The sequence below is a fragment of the Bos grunniens genome, chromosome 15 (assembly GCF_055505025.1).
Source record: "Bos grunniens cultivar Pamir isolate PY7600 chromosome 15, Bosgru_T2T1.0, whole genome shotgun sequence".
NCBI classification, from domain to species: Eukaryota; Metazoa; Chordata; class Mammalia; order Artiodactyla; family Bovidae; genus Bos; species Bos grunniens.
In genome coordinates, this window is record NC_141179.1 from 30,280,268 (window position 1) to 30,299,477 (window position 19,210).

The following is a 19,210-nucleotide window of genomic DNA, read 5'->3' on the forward strand; positions in this document are numbered from 1 at the left end:
GCATGCCCTGGCTGTGGGTGGTGGGTGACGCCTTGCTCAGCTTCATGGGTCCTGAGCATGCCAGGTGTGGAAGCACAGGGACGAGAGTGGGGGTTTTGAGGACTAGGAAGCCCCAGGGCTAGGCTATGTCTGGGTACCAGACAAGAAGGGCAGTTAGAGGTGGGAGCACTCCCTCGCCCCATTCTTCTGTCTTCCTTGAGGCAAGTGACCAGAAGCCACACACAGAGGTTCTGGGCAGAGGTGAAGAGAGCCAGGTACAGAGGGAAGACCCAAGATCCCAAGATCTCTGCCAAGAGGTACGCTGAAGCGGTGAAGAGGCACAGAGGGAAGAATGTTCTGGGGATGAGGGAGAGAGGGCGCCTCGGGAAGGTCCAGGGGTCCGAGGTAGGAAGACCCAGGCCCCGGATTCTTGTTCTGGCTCTTCCAAGTTGGGTCAACCGGCGGTGCAAGTCATTTCACCTTTCTGAGCGGCAGTGCCTTCATCTGTACAATGGGCGTCGCAACAAGCCCTGCCTGAGAGACAGTGACTAATGGGATGAGATTGTCGCTCGGTGACCTGCAGAAGACAGTTCCAGCGGCAGGGCCCGCCCGGATGGAGGGGTGTAGCACGGGAGGCGCGGGGAGATGGCCGGACGAATGCGGAAGAAGTCCCTGCCCCGGGCCTGCTCTCCGGGACCCCATCCTCTCTCGCTATCTGCCTCCTCCCAGGACCGGGAGGCCCGGAGCGCCGAGGCGCGTTCTCGCGCGTGCCCGCTGCCGGGCGCGTAGCCAGAAAGGGCAGGGCTCCGCGCAGGCGGGCGGGGCGGGCAGGAAGCGCGGCGCCGCGCCGGGGCCTTTGCGAGTAAGCGAGAGACTCTGGCGACGACCGCTCCCGGCCTGGACCGCGGCGGGTAAAGGTCTAAGCAGCGGGGGCGGGGTGGGGCTGGGCTGGAGCCGCAAGGAGCCGGCTGCCGGGGTTGCGTAGGACGCAGCGGTGCGCTGAATGGTGGCCGTTGTGGCGGGCTCTCCCCTTGGGTCTGAAACCAACTTAAACAGGGAAAGCTGGGGTCCCCGATTAAGAGGAGGAGCTCTGGATTTGTGCGAGCACAGACCTGGTACCCTTCCTGCGGTGCCCTCTTCTTTTCTCACTGCTCTGGAGACCAGGGGTGATCCTCCGAAAGTTACCCTCCCCACCGCCGCCCCCACCACGAGTCCCATCTTGAATCAGAGGCCCTGCGTCTGATTTTTTCCCACTGAGCTAGTTTCCCCAAGCTTTTCTAGCTTGCCAGGGCCGCCTCTTAACCCTTCTGCAACCGGGACTCCAGGTCTGAGCCCCAGCCTGCACCTCCACAGGATGGCCCTGCTGGCAAGAGGGCCCAGTGCACCCACTTCTCCCTAAGTGTGTCCTGCCCTTAAGGAGCCACATCCCAGTGGAGACCGGCTGCCAAGTAGCTGTGTGCTTCATTTAAGGGAGCTCAGGGATGGGGAAAGACTGCCCAGGAGAGAGGGACTTTAAGCAGTTTTTAAAAGCTTGGGTAGGATTCTGGCAGGAGAGAAAGGTCATTCCAAGCTGATGGAAGAGTATGAACAAAGTAAAGTGCAAGCAAGATTCGGAAAGCCTGGTGGATAAGGCACCGGTCAGGGGCATTATCAGAAAAATAGCAGTTGTGGGTCAGGTATTTGGACTCCATACAACCTAGGATTTTAGGGAGGCGATTAGTGGCTGGGATGAGGGATGGGAATGGAATGGCACTGAAGGCAGAGAGAAGGTAAAGAGAAGAGGGGTCCCCGGAAGTCTGGGGAGGGTCTGAGTTACCACAGGGGTGGGAGGGATGTTGCAACAGGAACAGGCTGGCAAAGAATGGGGAGGAGGAACTGGCCAGCGGGCTGATTCCAGTGGATAAAAGAGGAGGGAAGAATTTGAAGACAAAGGGGTCAGATTTCAAGAAGAAATCATGTGATTGGGAAGATGTGCGGTAAAGTAACTGAACAGGGAGGAGGGCTGCTGAGTTCAGTTCTGCAAGCATGCATCTTGAAGCACAGGCAGGATGTCCATATGGAGACACAAAGTAGCAAGTCCTTTGTTCATTTATCTATTATTTATGTCAGCCTGAAAAGCAGGTTAGATAAAAGTCACAGAGAAGATAAAATGGTCAAACTATTAAAACTGAGCTAAAAGGACCTGAGAGCTACAGAAAAACTTGAGAGGAGGGTGGATGATTCTTTACTGGGAATTGTTGGCTCGGAAAAGCTTCTGAACATGAACACAGAACTCCTATGAGTTTGCTGGAAGCCAAGCAAAAGAAGAAAAGGGCAACAAGGGGGACTTCCCTGGTAGTCCAGTGGTTAAGACTCTGCGCTTGCATTGCAGCGGGTACAGGTTTCATCCCTAGTCAAGGAACTAAGATCCCACATGCTTTGCTGTACAGCCAAAATAAATAATTTTTTTTTTTTAAAGGACAGCTAAATAGTTCATTAGGCTGGAACTCAGGAGAAAGGCGATCATGAAGCCATAGGGTAGAGGCAGTGGATGGTAGGAGATAAAATGGGATCACTCAGGTGGGGGATGTGGAGGAGGGAGGTCTGAAGGCCAGGCCGGGGCTTTGGTGACACTGACACTTAAGTAAAAGCTAATGTTCTCTTGAGGAGGAAGGCCACCCTTTGGCCTGCTCGGGGAGGTGGGGTGGGAAAGTTGGGGTGTGTGGGGTCCATTCATACCATTTTTCCTACAGGGGAACAGGCTAGAAGGCAGTGTGCTCAGTCCTGCAGGCTCTAATCTTTTCTCCTGCCATGAGGTGGGGCTGCCATTTGCCCAGGGCCTCTTGGAGCCCTGGTCTGAGAAGAATACTCCAGCCAGCAGGTGAGCAGGAAGCAGGGGTTTCTGTTTCCAACTCTCCCTTCATCTTCAGAGTCCAGACGGCACCCCCAGTAGAGCAGGGATCCACACACCAGGTGTGCTAGTCCCAGCTCTGTGATTCTTTAGCTGTTGACCTTGAACAAGTCACTGCACCTCCCCAGCTTCCTTTCTCCCATCCTAAACTAAGGGAGTCGAACTAAAAGATCTTTGAGGGTCCCTGTAGCTACATAAGCCCAGGAACACTGGTCTGATTTAATTTTGCATTCAACAGATATTTATTGAGTGCCTGCTGTGTGCTAGACAGACCCTGTGCTTAGTTCTAAGTAGATAATTATGAACAAAACAGATGTAATCCCCGCTCTCATGGAAGAATGGGTGTGTGAATGAATGTTAATGAAATAATTACATAATGAAATATAATAACTGCTGCAAAGGGGCAGTTCGTGATGCTATGAGAGCAAATGATGAGGGGGGTTGACGTAGATATGGGGGTTTGTGTATTGTTGAGCTAATGTGGGTGAGTTCTTGATGCTATTTCTTCCTTCTTCTTTCTCTCTGTAGATGAACGTATCCCCTTCCTGATTCACTGGAGTTGGCCCCTTAAAGGGGAGCGCCCTCTTGGGTCCCCGAGGTGAGGCCTTGGTGTCATACTTTTAGGACACATCGGGACACAGCAGAGTAGCCTGGGAAGGGTCAGGACTTGCAGAGAGCTTGATGCCCTGGGGAGAGGTTGGTCTCCCGGTGGGTAGAGAGCGTAGAGAGTCAGCTACCAGACCTAAAGAGGAAGTTGGCTTATATCATCCATGGTGCAAGTCACAGTGGTCAGCCAGAGGAAGAACTGGTGGAAGGTGGGCGGAATCCAGTAGGGGCCAGCCTAAGTTCCCGGCAGGCAGGGAGCAGCGGGGAGCTGGAGGGCTAGGGGCGAGACCTCAGGCCCTGGGAAGGGTGTGAGAGAATCAGACGAGGCTCTGGACTTGGATGTCCAGGGTCAGGGCTGGATCTCAGGAAGCCAGAAGTCTATCAGCTGAGGCAGGACTGGACTCTGAGCCTCTGTGGAGCCTGAGCCCAACAGCCAAGCCCCAGCTCACCCCCTCTCTTTGCTCACAGGGCCTTTATACGCCACAATGGAAGCTCAGTGGGCAATGGTCCTTCATCCGGGAGGCATGGACAGTTGTTCCGGGGCATTGCTGCATCTGGTAAAGGGACTGGCTTCTCAGTCAGCCTGAGGAGAGGGGATGCTGGGATCCCAGGGGGTGTGATTTGGTCGGGGATGGTGGGGAGAGAAGCAAGCAGGAAGGTGGTATAGAGCACCCATTACCATCGGCCATCCGTGGACCCACTCTCCCTGGCCTCATTATCTGTCTATCTGTGTACCCCTTCTTGCGACACTCGTGCAGTGCACACTTACGATGTACAAAGCACTGGGAGGGACATATCATCCCTCCCTTCAACACACTGCCTCTAGCTGTCAGGGAAGATCATGCACAGATAATCATGCAACCAGTCAGCCCAGACTCACCATCACTCATCCCATGGCTCCCTACTTCCTGTCACAGGGGTCTGAACTTCCTGGACATTCTGAGGGAGTCCTGTGTGTCCAGCACCATTTTGGACCCCAGCATCTCCCAATGTCGTGTCTTGACTCGGCAGCTTGACCCTAGCTCTAAGGTCTCCCTAAGCTCTCGCGTTTCCCCGCCCCTCTCCCTGACCTCCCTCTCTCCTCTTGCCTTCCCATTCAGAAGCTCTCCAGCGGCACCGCCACAACCTGGCCGAGTGGTTCAGTCGGCTGCCCAGGGAAGAGCGCCAGTTTGGCCCGACCTTTGCACTAGACACAGTCCATGTCGACCCTGTGATCCGTGAGAGCACCCCTGATGAGCTGCTGCGCCCACTGGCTGAACTGGCCCTGGAGCATCAGCCACCCTCTGCTGGGCTCCCCCCGCTAGCCCTGTCTCAGCTCTTTGACCCAGATGCCTGTGGGCGCCGGGTGCAGACGGTGGTGCTTTATGGGACCGTGGGCACAGGCAAGAGCACGCTGGTGCGCAAGATGGTCTTGGACTGGTGTTATGGGCGGCTGCCAGCCTTCGAGCTGCTCATTCCCTTCTCCTGTGAGGACCTGTCATCCCTGGGCCCTGCTCCCGCCTCCTTGTGCCAACTTGTAGCCCAGCGCTACACTCCCCTGAAGGAGATTCTGCCTCTGATGGCCGCTGCCGGTTCCCGCCTGCTCTTTGTGCTCCACGGCTTGGAGCATCTCAACCTCAATTTCTCCTTGGCCAGCACAGGGCTTTGCAGTGACCCCGAGAAGCCAGAGGCGCCAGCTGCCATCATCATCAACCTGCTGCGCAAATACATGTTGCCTGAGGTGAGTGTGCCCTGCCCCGATTTGCTGTCCCTAACTTGCCCCCTAAGGATTTTTGCGTTCTGGGTCCACATATTTAATACATAGGAGCGTAGGCTCTGGGTTAGTTCAAATTCTGCCCCTCTGCTTCCAAGCTGTGGGACTGAGCTGGTCAGTAGCTTCTCCAGGCTTCCACTTCCTTCTGTCCTTGAGTTGCGTTGATCAAATGAGATGCTGCATATGAAGGGCTTAGCACGGTGCCCTGGATCATAGTGGGTCCACATAAGTCTGAGTTATTATTACTGAGGTCATCATCATCTTCACTCTTGGACTCTTCCCTGGCAAGTGAGGCAATGAGGACACCAGGGTCTTTCTTAACCCTCCACCATGCCCTTCCCAGGCCAGCATTCTGGTGACCACCCGGCCCTCTGCCATCGGCCGCATCCCCAGCAAGTACGTAGGCCGCTATGGAGAGATCTGTGGCTTCTCCGATACAAACCTCCAGAAGCTCTACTTCCAGCTCCGCCTCAACCAGCCAGACTGCGGGCCCGGAGCTGGGGGGGTATCGGTCACGCCGGCTCAGCGTGACCACCTGGTGCAGATGCTGACCCGGAATCTGGAGGGGCACCATCAGATCGCCGCTGCCTGCTTCCTGCCCTCCTACTGCTGGCTCGTCTGTGCCACCCTGCACTTCCTGCATGCCCCCACGCCGGCCGGCCAGACCCTCACGAGCATCTACACCAGCTTCCTGCGTCTTAACTTCAGTGGGGAGATGCTGGACAGCACTGACCCCTCTAAGTTGTCCCTGATGGCCTATGCGGCCCGAACCATGGGCAAGCTGGCCTACGAGGGTGTGTCCTCCCGCAAGACATACTTCTCCGAAGAGGACGTGCGTGGCTGCCTGGAAGCCGGCGTCCAGACAGAAGAGGAGTTTCAGCTGCTGCATGTTTTCCGCCGAGACGCCCTGCGGTTTTTTCTGGCCCCATGCGTGGAGCCAGGACACACGGGTACCTTTGTGTTCACTGTGCCTGCCATGCAGGAATACCTGGCTGCCCTCTACATCGTGCTGGGTTTGAGGAAGACAACTCTGCAGAGGGTGGGCAAGGAAGTGGCCGAGCTCGTGGGCCGTGTCGGGGAGGATGTCAGCCTGGTCCTGGGCATCGTGGCCAAGCTGCTGCCCTTGCGGGCCCTGCCACTGCTCTTCAACCTGCTCAAGGTAACAGCCCCAGGACCCCTGGCTGCCAGTCCCCATCCTCCCTGTTCACCCCCTGCTCCTCTCCCAGAAGGAACCTGTTTTCCCTGCATAACTGTGAATCTCCTTCTTGGCTCTGTTTCAGATCTGGGCAGTCTGGCTTTTAATGGGATTGGGGTATAAGGAAGAGGGAAAGAGAAGCCATAGGCTGGGGAATGCTTGGAGGGGGATCTGAGGGTGCAAGGACTTTATTAATAACAATCCCGTAATTCTGATGATAGGTTTTGGGGGGTGGTTTAATATCTTTCCTAGTCTTCGTTGCTGGGCGGCAGGGGTCACTACAGTCCAGGGTTAGGGTTAGGTTTAGGGTTGTCCTTTGCAGGTCCAGAAACCCAATTGTATCTATTCCTCAGAGGCGATTAGACTCTGGGAGTGATGTCTCATCCTAACTTAATCACCAGAGACAGGTTTATAAAGCAGATGCCATTTTATTCATTTATACCAGGAGGAAAAATGGCATTGGTAATTGATTTAGGACAGTCCGTCCAGGGTGCAGGTCCGCTCCAGAAACCAAATTACAGGCCCGAGGACTGTGCTGTGAGCAGTGCAGATGCACTAAGTTTTTGATGGGAAGAAATATCCACTCTCAGCTGATGTCTGCCGGATGCCTTGTAAATGAAACACTATTATAATCCTTTTTATAGATGAGGAAACTGGGGCTCGCAGAGGCTAAGTAACTTGACCAAGGTCATTCAGTAAGTAGAATAACTTGGATCTGAGTGCAGGTTTTATAGTTCCGAATCCTGTGCTTTTTCTGCTAAATTTTACAGATGTACTTTGGATATTTCTGTGAAGCTGTGGTGCTTTGCTGGTAACCCCAGTCCTCTGTAGAAATGTTTCAGTTACCTATCTTGAGGAAGCAGGGCCTTGGTAAGTGGACAAAATTTTAACAAGTTTTCCTTTTTATAGGCAGCAAAACGTCAGGGTTAAGAATAGGGATTTTATAACACAGCTGCTGCTGCTGCTGCTAAATCGCTTCAGTCGTGTCCGACTCTGTGCGACCCCATAGACGGCAGCCCACCAGGCTTCCCCGTCCCTGGGATTCTCCAGGCAAGAACACTGGAGTGGGTTGCCATTTCCTTCTCCAATAACACAGCTACCTGGGTTCAAATCCAGGCTCTGCCACTTAACTAGCTGTGTGACTTTGTACAAGTTACTTAATCTCCCTGTGTCTCAAGGTCCTTATCTGTTAAATGGGAATAATGTGTGTGTTCATTCACTCAGTCATGTCCAACTCTTTACAACCCCATGGACTGTAGCCTGCTCAGGCTCCCCTGTCCATAGAATTTTTCAGTCAAGAATAATGGAGTGGGTTGCCATTTCCTACTCGAAACTGGAAAAATAAAGTATCTGTATCATTGGCCCAATATGAGGATTAAATGTCCTCATCTGCAGATCCTGGCACATAGTAAGTGCTATTTGTCTGTTAGGGACTTCCCTGGTGGTCCAGCGGCTAAGATTCCACCCTCCCAATTCAGGGGGTCCAGGTTTGATCCTTAGTCAGGGAACTAGATCCTACATGATGCAACTAAGGTTTTACATGCCAAGAGTAAGACCCAGTGCAGCATAATAAAAATAAATAAAAAGCTTAAATTTTTTTTTTGCTGTTAAACATAAACAGGCTCAGGCAGCCCATCCCTTCTTACAGCATCAACCCAGGCAGGAAAGTAATGGCCATTGCTGGGGCTGCTCCACCCCTTTGAGGATGTACTTGCTTCATCTGGATTGCAGTGAGGTTGTGGTCTCCTGACGGGATTCAGAAAGCTGCTCAATTACTTGAGGGGGCACCACACCCCCAGCCCCTCTTGGAGGGAGGGTTGCCTAGCAGAGGTTGGGTCCCATCTGTGTCTATATGAGCCTACTGATTCAGCTTCCCAGGGTGACTGTTTTCGTATCTTGTCTCCAGATGATTGTTGGGGGAGGGACACTCTACCCTCCATGGTGAGAACCTTGCCTGTAACAAGTGGAAAAAAAAAGGCAGGCATTAGAGGTTATTGTTCAGTTGCTCAGAGAGTCGTGTCTGACTCTCTGCAGCCCCATGGACTGCAGCACGTCAGTAGAAGAGGTGCCACAAAACAACCTCGTGGCTTTGGCTGGAGGTCCTTTCTTCTCAGAACCATTGCAAACATGGGAGCTGATGTCACCAACCTCCCAAACATTCGTTTTTTTCCCACAGATATTTGAGTGCCTGCTGTGTGCTAGACAATGTGTTAGATTCGGAGGAAAAAACTAACAGAACCCCAGGTTTTTGTCTTTTCTGATCATGCAGTCTCAACACAAACATGTCAGCTAGCCATATGATTAGAAATCTTGTGAAGTGCCTGGAAAGCCAAGTTCCAGGTGCTGTGGACGTGTGTAAGGTGGGGACCTGATTTAAGGGGATAAGGAAAGCCACTCTGTAGGAAGGGCATTTAATCTGATCCCTGCAGGACTAACCAGGAGAAGCACAGGGGGAAAACACTCCAGGAAGAGGATATAGCTTTGAAGGAGAAAAAATCTTAGCAGTATCAAAAAGACAGAAAGGAGAGAGAGAGAGAAGCAGAGAGGACAAGAGCAGAGTGAGTGAGAGGCTGTGATGAAGGCACTGTGGTTGGCAGGGGCCTGTCAATGAAAAATTAATCAATTGTCCATCTGTTGCAAGAGGGAGGACCCTTTCCAGGGCCTCTTGTCTAACTCTTGGAAATGAATTGTCAGTATGTGTCTGAGGAGACACATACTGACAAAGCAAGAGGCTTTATTGGGAAGGGACGTCCAGGCAGAGAGCAGTAGGAAACGGGGTGGGGAGAAGCGGAACTGCTCTGCGCTGTGACTCACAGTCGCAGGTGTTACGGTGATGAGATTAATTTCTGGGTTGTCTTTGGTCAATCATCTTGTTTGGCCCATATTTAGTCTGACTCAGGGTCCTTCCAAGTGGCTTGTGTGTCTCTTAGCCAAGATGGATTCCAGTGTGCGGATTCTGGGAGGTTAGTAGGCCAATATTATGGGGCTGGCATCTCCTCCCTCCTTTTGGCCCCTCCCAGATTTTCCAGGTTAGTTTTTGGCAGCAGCACCATGTTCCTCTTTGGGGCTTCCTACTGTGAGATAACTCATGCAAGTGGTCATCATCGCTCTGGTCAAGGTAGGCTGCTTCGGTCAATGGTTCCGTAACATATCCAAGAAAGAAATGGAAATTTTAATTCAAGCCAATCTGAGGATTATAACTTGGGAGACAGTCTCTCAGAGAGTTCTAAGAACTATTTCAGAGGTAAAGAGGGAGACCAGTACACATACTGTTTTGCTGAAGGGAGTATGTGTGTATGTCTACGTGTGTTTAGTTGCCTCAGCTGTGTCGTGACCTCATGGACTGTAGCCCACCAGGCTTCTCTGTCCATGGTATTCTCCAGACAAGAATAGCGTGGGGGGTTGCCATTTCCTCCTCCAGGGGATCTTTCTGACGCAGGGATTGAACCCACATCTCCTGCTTGGCAGATGGGTTCTTTACCACTGAGCCACCAGGGAAGCCCCATCTAGTCATGAGGAACAGACATCTTAGTTAATGGTTTTAGTGCTTTCCTAAGTATGGAAAGATGCAAGAATCCAGGTTCATAAAAATTTCTCCTAAAAATATCTAAGGACCAGTTCTGTCAGTTTCGGTCCAGTTAAGTTGCTCAGTCATGTCTGACTCTTTGTGACCCCATGGACTGCAGTACACCAGGCTTCCCTGTCCGTCACCAACTCCTGGAGCTTGCTCAAACTCATGTCCATCGAGTAGCTGATGCCATCCAACCATCTCATCCTCTGTCGTCCCCTTTTCCTCCTGCCCTCAATCTTTCCCAGCATCAGAGTCTTTTCCAATGAGTCAGCTCTTCGCATCAGGTGGCCAAAGTATTGGAGCTTCAGCATCAGTCCTTCCAATGAATATTCAGGACTGATTTCCTTTAGGATGGACTGGTTGGATCTCCTTGCAGTCCAAGGGACTCTCAAGAGTCTTCTCCAGCACCATAGTTCAAAACCATCAATTCTTCCATGCTCAGCTTTCTTTATAGTACAACTTTCATATCCATACATGACTACTGGAAAAACCATAGCTTTGACTAGACGGACCTTTGTCAGCAAAGGAGTGTCTCTGCTTTTTAATACGCTGTCTAAGTTGGTCATAGCTTTTCTTCCAAGCAGCAAGCGAACTTTGATTTCATGGCTGCAGTCACTATCTGCAGTAATTTTGGAGCCCAAGAAAATAAACTCTGTCACTATTTCCACTGTTTCCCCATCTATTTGCCTGAAGTGATGGGGCTGTATGCCATTATCTTCATTTTTTGAAGGCTGAGCTTTAAGTCAGCATTTTCACTCTCCTCTTTCACTTTCACTGTCAGTTTAACCAGAGCACAAATTGCCTCATCCTGATCTTTGCCCTGAATTCCTTTCAAGGTTATTGTAGGCCAGCAACTGCAGTGGCTAATGACTTGATTTTGTAGAACTGTGTAGTGGGCAACATTCTTTATTTTACAATCTCTTCCCTTTCAGTCTTAATTTTGATCAAGGTTTGGAGGCAGTTTGTGACCAATTTGTTCCAGGGAACTAGGACTGCTCATTCCCAGGTTCAGGCAAGGATTTCACTGATGAGTCACTCAGTGTGCTGTTACTGGACTAGGCCTTATTAACAGTAGCCAAAATCCTCTGACCTGCCTGTCTTACTAGTCTGTTATGATCCAGAAAATGATTTCCTCTTGTTGCTTCGTCCCATATCTAGGGTTACAACTTACAGTCATTCATCTTATAGAACTATATATTTGATCAGTATTTCAGGTTGCTTTGCCTTCCTTAGTGGCTCAGTTGGTAATGAATCTGACTGCAATGCAGGAGACTCGGCCAGGTAGGGAAGATCCCCTGAAGAAGGAAAGAGCAACCCACTCCAGCACTCTTGCCTGGAGAATTCCATGGACAGAGGAGCCGGGCAGGCTGCAGTCCATGGGATTGCAAAGAATCAGACGAGACTGTGTGGTTAACTTCCACTTTCAAGTTGTCTAATCATTAATTTTATCTGAAGCTCAGTCACACGGTAATTCAGGGAACAAGTCTTATAAAATAGGCAAATGCCAGCAAATTTGGAAAACTTAGCAGTGGCCACAGGACTGGAAAAGGTCAGTTTTCATTCCAATCCCAAGAAAGGCAATCCCAAAGAAGGCTCAAACTATCACACAATTGCACTCATCTAACATTCTAGTAAAGTAATGCTCAAAATTCTCCAAACCAGTCTTCAGCGATATGTGAACCATGAACTTTCAGATGTTCAAGCAGGTTTTAGAACAGGCAGAGGAACCAGAGATCAATTTGCCAACATCCGATGGATCATGGAAAAAGCAAGAGAGTTCCAGAAAAACATCTATTTCTGCTTTATTGACTAGGCCAAAGCCTTTGACTGTGTGGATCACAACAAACTGTGGAAAATTCTGAAAAAGATGGGAATACCAGACCACCTGACCTGTCTCTTGAGAAACCTATATGCAGGTCAGGAAGTAACAGTTAGAACTGGACATGGAACAACAGACTGGTTCCAAATAGGAAAAGGAGTACGTCAAGGCTGTATATTGTCACCCTGCTTATTTAACTTCTATGCAGAGTACATCATGAGAAACGCTGGGTTGGAAGAAGCACAAGCTGGAATCAAGATTGCTGGGAGAAATATCAATAACCTCAGATATGCAGATGACACCACCTTTATGGCAGAAAGTGAAGAGGAACTCAAAAGCCTCTTGATGAAAGTGAAAGTGGAGAGTGAAAAAGTTGGCTTAAAACTCAACATTCAGAAAACGAAGATCATGGCATCTGGTCCCATCACTTCATGGGAAATAGATGGGGAAACAGTGGAAACAATGTCAGACTATTTTTTAAGGCTCCAAAATCACTGCAGATGGTGACTGCAGCCATGAAATTAAAAGACACTTACTCCTTGGAAAAAAAGTTATAACCAACCTAGATAGCATATTCAAAAGCAGAGACATTACTTTGCCAACAAAGGTCCGTCTAGTCAAGGCTATGGTTTTTCCAGTGGTCATGTATGGATGTGAGAGTTGGACTGTGAAGAAAGCTGAGCACCGAAGAATTGATGCTTTTGAACTGTGATAAGACTGGATAAGACTCTTTCGAGTCCCTTGGACTGCAAGGAGATCCAACCAGTCCATCCTAAAGGAGATCAGTCCTGGGTGTTCATTGGAAGGACTGATGCTGAGGCTGAAACTCTTAATACTTTGGCCATCTCATGCGAAGAGTTGACTCATTGGAAAAGACCCTGATGCTGGGAGGGATTGGGGGCAGGAGAAGAAGGGGACGACAGAGGATGAGATGGCTGGATGGCATCACTGACTCGATGGACATGAGTTTGAGTGGACTCTGGGAGTTGGTGATGGACAGGGAGGCCTGGCGTGTTGCGATTCATGGGGTAGCAAAGAGTCCGACACGACTGAGCGACTGAACTGAACTCAACTGAACAAGTAATAGACCTAATAGCACTGATAAGATCATAAGTAAGTACTGAAGCTAAGATCTCCCATGAGGTGAGGCCCAGTATCCTCCCAGGTCATCTGAGAAATCTTGTTTTGCATCAATCGCTATGTTTAAGGAAAATGATATATTGGCATTTTACATAAAGTTCACCTAAGATGTTTGCATATACAGTGTGAGGGGTAGATCATCATGACCCCTTCAGTTTAGTTCAGTTCAGTCACTCAGTCGTGTCCGACTCTTTGCGACCCCATGAATCGCAGCACGCCAGGCCTCCCTGTCCATCACCAACTCCCGGAGTTCACTCAGACTCAACGTCCATCCAGTCAGTGATGCCATCCAGCCATCTCATCCTCTGTCGTCCCCTTCTCCTCCTGCCCCCAATCCCTCCCAGCATCACAGTCTTTTCCAGTGAGTCAACTGTTCGCGTGAGGTGGCCAAACTACTGGAGTTTCAGCTTTAGCATCATTTCTTCCAAAGAAATCCCAGGGCTGATCTCCTTCAGAATGGACTGGTGGGATCTCCTTGCAGTCCAAGGGACTCTCAAGAGTCTTCTCCAACACCACAGTTCAAAAGCATCAATTCTTCGACGCTCAGCCTTCTTCACAGTCCAACTCTCACATCCATACATGACCACAGGAAAAACCATAGCCTTGACTAGACGGACCTTTGTTGGCAAAGTGATGTCTCTGCTTTTGAATATGCTATCTAGGTTGGTTATAACTTTCCTTCCAAGGAGTAAGCGTCTTTTAATTTCATGGCTGCAGTCACCATCTGCAGTGATTTTGGAGCCCAGAATAATAAAGTCTGACACTGTTTCCACTGTTTCCCCATCTATTTCCCGTGAAGTGATGGGACCGTATGCCATGATCTTCGTTTTCTGAATGTTGAGCTTTAAGCCAACTTTTTCACTCTCCACTTTCACTTTCTTCAAGAGGCTTTTGAGTTCCTCTTCACTTTCTGCCATAAGGGTGGTGTCATCTGCGTATCTGAGGTTATTGATATTTCTCCTGGCAGTCTTGATTCCAGCTTGTGCTTCTGCCAGCCCAGCGTTTCTCATGATGTACTCTGCATAGAAGTTAAATAAGCAGGGTGACAATATACAGCCTTGACGTACTCCTTTTCCTATTTGGAACCAGTCTGTTGTTCCATGTTCAGTTCTAACTGTTGCTTTCTGACCTGCATACAGGTTTCTCAAGAGGCAGGTCAGGTGGTCTGGTATTCCCATCTCTTTCAGAATTTTCCACAGTTTGTTGCGATCCACACAGTCAAAGGCTTTGGCCTAGTCAATAAAGCAGAAATAGATGTTTTTCTGGAACTCTCTTGCTTTTTCCATGATCCATCGGATGTTGGCAATTTGATCTCTGGTTCCTCTGCCTGTTCTAAAACCTGCTTGAACATCAGGAAGTTCACGGTTCACGTATTGCTGAAGCCTGGCTTGGAGAATTTTGAGCATTACTTTACTAGCATGTGAGATGAGTGCAATTGTGTGATAGTTTGAGCAGTCTTTGGCATTGCCTTTCTTTGGGATTGGAATGAAAACTGACCTTTTCCAGTCCTGTGGCCACTGCTGAGTCTTCCAAATTCGCTGGCATATTGAGTGCAGCACTTTCACAGCATCATCTTTCAGGATTTGAAATAGCTCAACTGGAATTCCATCACCTCCACTAGCTTTGTTCGTAGTGATGCTTTCTAAGGCCCACTTGACTTCACATTCCAGGATGTCTGGCTCTAGGTGAGTGATCACACCATCGTGATTGTCTTGGTTGTGAAGATCTTTTTTGTACTGTTCTTCTGTGTATTCTTGCCACCTCTTCTTAATATCTTCTGCTTCTGTTAGGTCCATACCATTTCTGTCCTTTATCGAGCCCATCTTTGCATGAAATGTTCCCTTGGTATCTCTAATTTTCTTGAAGAGATCTCTCGTCTTTCCCATTCTGTTGTTTTCCTCTATTTCTTTGCACTGGTCGCTGAGGAAGGCTTTCTTATCTCTTCTTGCTATTTTTTGGAACTCCTTGACCCCTTAGAGGATTGAAAAAGGAACCCCTTAGAGGATTGAAAAAGGAATGTTATCTTCAAAGGAGTCACATAACTGATGCCAGAAAAAGAAACTGATCTTTGTGGCAGGTATTTTTGCCATTGGGGAAGTCTAGTTAAGTGTAGAATGGAGATGTACAGTGCATACCAGAAGGAAGGGAGGAGGCCCAAATGGGCAGAGAAAAATTTTATGTTTAAATTTTTCTTGTCTTACCTTAAAATATGAATTTTATTTCATCAGGTCAAGTCAGGAAGGGTCTGAAGTAGTAGCAGTGACATCAGTCATTGCTGCTGTGGTGACAGTGATGATGTTGAAGATGGTCATGTATTTATACCACCTAGCCTGGGACCAAGCTAGATGAATAGTATATGCTAATTTCTTCAAGCTAAATGCATAATATATGCTAATTCTTTTCCACCAACCCTGGACTTGGAAACAGAAGGGGTGTTAAGGAAACAGAATTTCCTTATGTCTGGAATACGTGAGACAAGTGCTGAGAGATGACTCTGGAAAGGTCCAGTTGGGGCCAAATTATGCAGTTTTCTATTTCACTTGGGCAGCAGGGAGCCACGGAAGGTGCTGCAGGAGGGGCGAGTAATGTGATCTGACGAATCACGCTCCGGTTTAAAGGAGACTGTGAGGCTTAGGCAGGAAGGCTGAAAGGCAAGCAGGAGGCTGCACCACCCCCCATTCCTCCACACTGCTTCCCTTCCAGGTGGTTCCACGAGTGTTTGGGCGCGTGGTGGGTAAGAGCCGTGAGGCGGTGGCCCAGGCCATGGTGCTGGAGATGTTCCGAGAGGAGGACTACTACAACGACGATGTCCTAGACCAGATGGGTGCTAGTATCCTGGGCGTCGAAGGTCCCCGGCGCCACCCGGATGAGCCTCCAGACGATGAAGTCTTTGAGCTTTTCCCCATGTTCATGGGCGGGCTTCTGTCTGCCCACAACCGGGCAGTGCTGGCTCAGCTTGGCTGCCCCATCAAGACCCTGGATGCCCTGGAGAACGCCCAGGCCATCAAGAAGAAGCTGGGCAAGCTGGGCCGGCAGGTGCTGCCCCCCTCGGAGCTCCTAGACCACCTCTTCTTCCACTATGAGTTCCAGAATCAGCGCTTCTCTGCCGAGGTGCTTGGCTCTCTGCGCCAGCTCAACCTGGCAGGCGTGCGCATGACGCCCCTCAAGTGCACGGTGGTGGCAACTGTCCTGGGCAGCGGAAGGCATGCCCTGGACGAGGTGAACTTGGCCTCCTGCCAGCTGGATCCTGCTGGGTTGCGCACGCTCATGCCTGTCTTCCTGCGTGCCCGGAAGCTGGGGTGAGGCCCTGCCCTCCTGGATGGGCAGAGGAAAAGGTTCTCGGGAGACCAAAGGGAGCGAGAAAGGACCAGAGGGTAGGGTGAGTCTGGTGTGGGTGGAGGTGACAAGAGCCACGGAAGGGGACGCAGCTGTGGACTACAAGAGGTGCATGATGAGGGAGGGTCCTGGTGGGTGGGCAGGCTCCAGGCCGAACTCCTTCCTTGATTTCTTACCTCCCCTCTGGCCACCTTCTGCTCTAGGTTGCAACTCAACAGCCTGGGCCCTGAGGCCTGCAGGGACCTCCGAGACCTGCTGCTACATGACCAGTGCCAAGTGACCACCCTGCGGTGAGTGCCTGTGCAGGGTGCTCCATCCTGCTGGCCAGCTATGGTCAAGGGTAGGCTCTCTGCTTCCCAGCATGCCTGGTGTAATAAACAAGGCAGGCGGGTAGACCCTGACCCACCCTCCTTACTCCCCCACCCTCCTCTCCCCCATCCTCCCCTCCCCCATCCTCCCTGTCTAGTACAAGCAGCCAGGCAGGGGGAACGTACCACGGGTCATAGGTATTAAGTAAGCCTCTCACATGGCTAAAATCAGCCTGGGGAGGGGCCAGTGGAATAACACCCAGGCTAGTTGCCTGGTAACAGCACCACTGATTGCCTCCCAGGATTTTCCCTGTTGTCTCACAAGGATGACCCTTATGCTGGGCACTCTATATAGATGCTCCCAAAGTGTTGACTGGTTGACTAGCAACCCAGACGCCTGGGTTCCTGATTTCAGGTTGGAGTAAGGGGAGATGAATGGGGTGGGAAGAAGGAGGGGCAATTGGGAACAGAGGGCAAAGCGGGGATTGGAAGGGAGTGAAAAAAGGAGGAAGAAAGGAGGAGGAAGGGGAGAGGGAAGGGGCGTGTCACAAGGAGAATGGAAGGCAGGAGGAAGAGAGGGATAAACCAGCTTCCATCTCACTCTTCCTCCCCTGCAGTGAGCTTACCCCTATTTGTCATTTCCTGGCCTGCATTTCTCTGCATCCAGGCTGATCTCTGCCCCAGGCGATGCACCCTTTAGGCCCAAGTCCGGTGCTCAGCACAGGGCATCTGCTAGGAGCTCTCATAACCTTAGACTGCTTGTGGCCCTAGGCTGTCCAACAACCCGCTGATGGCGGCGGGTGTGGCCCTGCTGCTGGAGGGGCTGGCAGGAAATACGTCCCTGAAACACCTGTCTCTACTGCACACCGGCCTTGGGGATGAGGGCCTGGAGCTGCTGGCTACCCAGCTGGACCGAAACCAGCAGCTCCAGGAGCTGAATGTGGCCTACAATGGCGCTGGTGACACGGCGGCCCTGGCCTTAGCCAAGGCTGCCTGGAAGCACCCTTCCTTGGAGCTGCTGCAGTGAGTTTTCCTGCCCCTCCCCAACCCTGTCCCATCACCCCACCCCCCCATATGTGATGGGCCCTTCCCTTGCCCTGATTCTCCACCTCTGTTTCTCTTAGGGTCCTAGGGCCCTGGTTCCTATCGACTCTGGTCCCACTGAATTCTAGTGCCATCCCTGCCTCCCAGTGGCCACCGCCCTCCGTCTCTGGCATATTGCAGACACTTTCCCCATCGCATTCCATAGCGAGGGGATGAGTTATGAGACCCCTCGCTTTCTGTCCACCCGCCCTCCACCTTCCTTCTCGGAGCCCCGCTGAATGGCATTTACTCTGCTCTCTCCCGCTAGTCTCTACTTCAACGAGCTGAGCTCAGAGTGCCGCCAGGCCCTGCGGGACTTGGGGAGCGCTGCAGAGGGCGGTGCCCGGGTCGTGGTGTCGCTGACGGAGGGGACAGCAGTGTCTGAGTACTGGTCGGTGATCCTGGGTGAAGTCCAACGGAACCTCAACAGCTGGGATCGGGGCCGGGTCCGGCGCCACCTGGAGCTGCTGCTGAGGGATCTAGAAGACAACCGGGGAGCCACCCTTAATCCCTGGCGTAAGGCCCAGCTGCTGCGGGTGGAGGGCGAGGTCAGGGCCCTCCTGGAGCAGCTGGGCGGCCCTGGAAGCTGAGACTGTGGCAGCAGTGTGTGTCCCCTGGCCCCAGGTCCTTTCTGTCTGTGACCCTCTAGCTTCCACTACTACTTCTAGAAAGATCCCTTCCGGGGATGGATGATGTGCACACAGGTGTGCCAGTTGCTCTCCTAGGGCATGTCCGACCAGTGTTCCAAGTCTGGAGTTTCCAGGATCGTGGAACATGCCTCACCTCCCTTCAGCTAGAAGGGCTGAAAGATGTGGCATTTGGTGGCCGTATTGTCCCTTAGCGTGTGTACGTGCATGCTAAGTCACTTCAGTTGTGTCTGACTCTTTGCGACCCTTTGGGCTGTAGCCCACCAGGCTCCTCTGTCCATGGGATTCTCCAGGCAAGAATACTGGAGTCGGTTGCCATGCCCTCCTCCAGGGGATCTTCCCAACCCAGGGATTGGACCCATGTCTCCTGTGTCTCCTGCATTGCAGGCAGATTCTTTACCGCTGAGCTATTCAGGGAATACACCTGTCCTGTAGCAGCACCTGATTGTGCTGCTTCTCTGATTGTGCCACCAGGGGGCACTCTTCTCATGTCGGACTTGCTAGGGGCATTGCTGTCCAGATGTATTGGAGGGTTTCCATGTCTTGCCTTTATGTTTTCTGGGGACACCCAGGTTGCCAGCAGCCACTTTCCTCTCTCACTGGTGCTGTCTTCTCACCGTCATCTCCCTTTCACCAATGGTACCCAAGCTCGGTGGCCCCTAGGGACATGGAGACTGACTTGCTATTAAAGAGTTGTGTCTTCCAACTACTGTGGCCTCTATTTTGCCTTTTGCTTTCAAGAAAGGGTACTGTTCTTAGTCGTTCTGGTTAAACCACTGGCCACTTTCTGTTGCGGATGTTTCTTGGGCACTAAGTTCAGAAGCTGCAAGGGCTGGGGAGGGGGTGGTACATGAACTAAATTTTGGGGTGGGTGGGTGGCCTT

General features: G+C 51.2%; 1 protein-coding gene across 4 annotated transcripts; it reads left to right on the forward strand.

The window, feature by feature from the left end:
• Positions 1-837: 837 nt before the first annotated feature.
• NLRX1 (NLR family member X1) lies at positions 838-19,036 on the forward strand. Of its 4 annotated transcripts, XR_015141967.1 has the most exons (11): positions 838-890; positions 2,712-2,839; positions 3,398-3,467; positions 3,944-4,032; positions 4,576-5,195; positions 5,572-6,387; positions 7,194-7,293; positions 15,657-16,252; positions 16,493-16,579; positions 17,369-17,620; positions 17,949-19,036. XR_015141967.1 is itself a non-coding variant. In XM_086339640.1 (10 exons), exons 2-10 carry the CDS (start codon positions 2,770-2,772, stop codon positions 18,268-18,270), a joined length of 2,922 nt encoding a protein of 973 aa, XP_086195766.1. In that variant the 5' UTR covers positions 838-896; positions 2,712-2,769; the 3' UTR covers positions 18,271-19,036. The 4 variants fall into 4 exon arrangements, 2 of the variants coding, with proteins under 2 accessions (XP_086195766.1, XP_086195764.1); XR_015141966.1 differs by lacking the exon at positions 7,194-7,293 and having other exon boundaries at positions 15,657-16,332; XM_086339640.1 differs by lacking the exon at positions 7,194-7,293 and having other exon boundaries at positions 838-896.
• Positions 19,037-19,210: the final 174 nt, after the last annotated feature.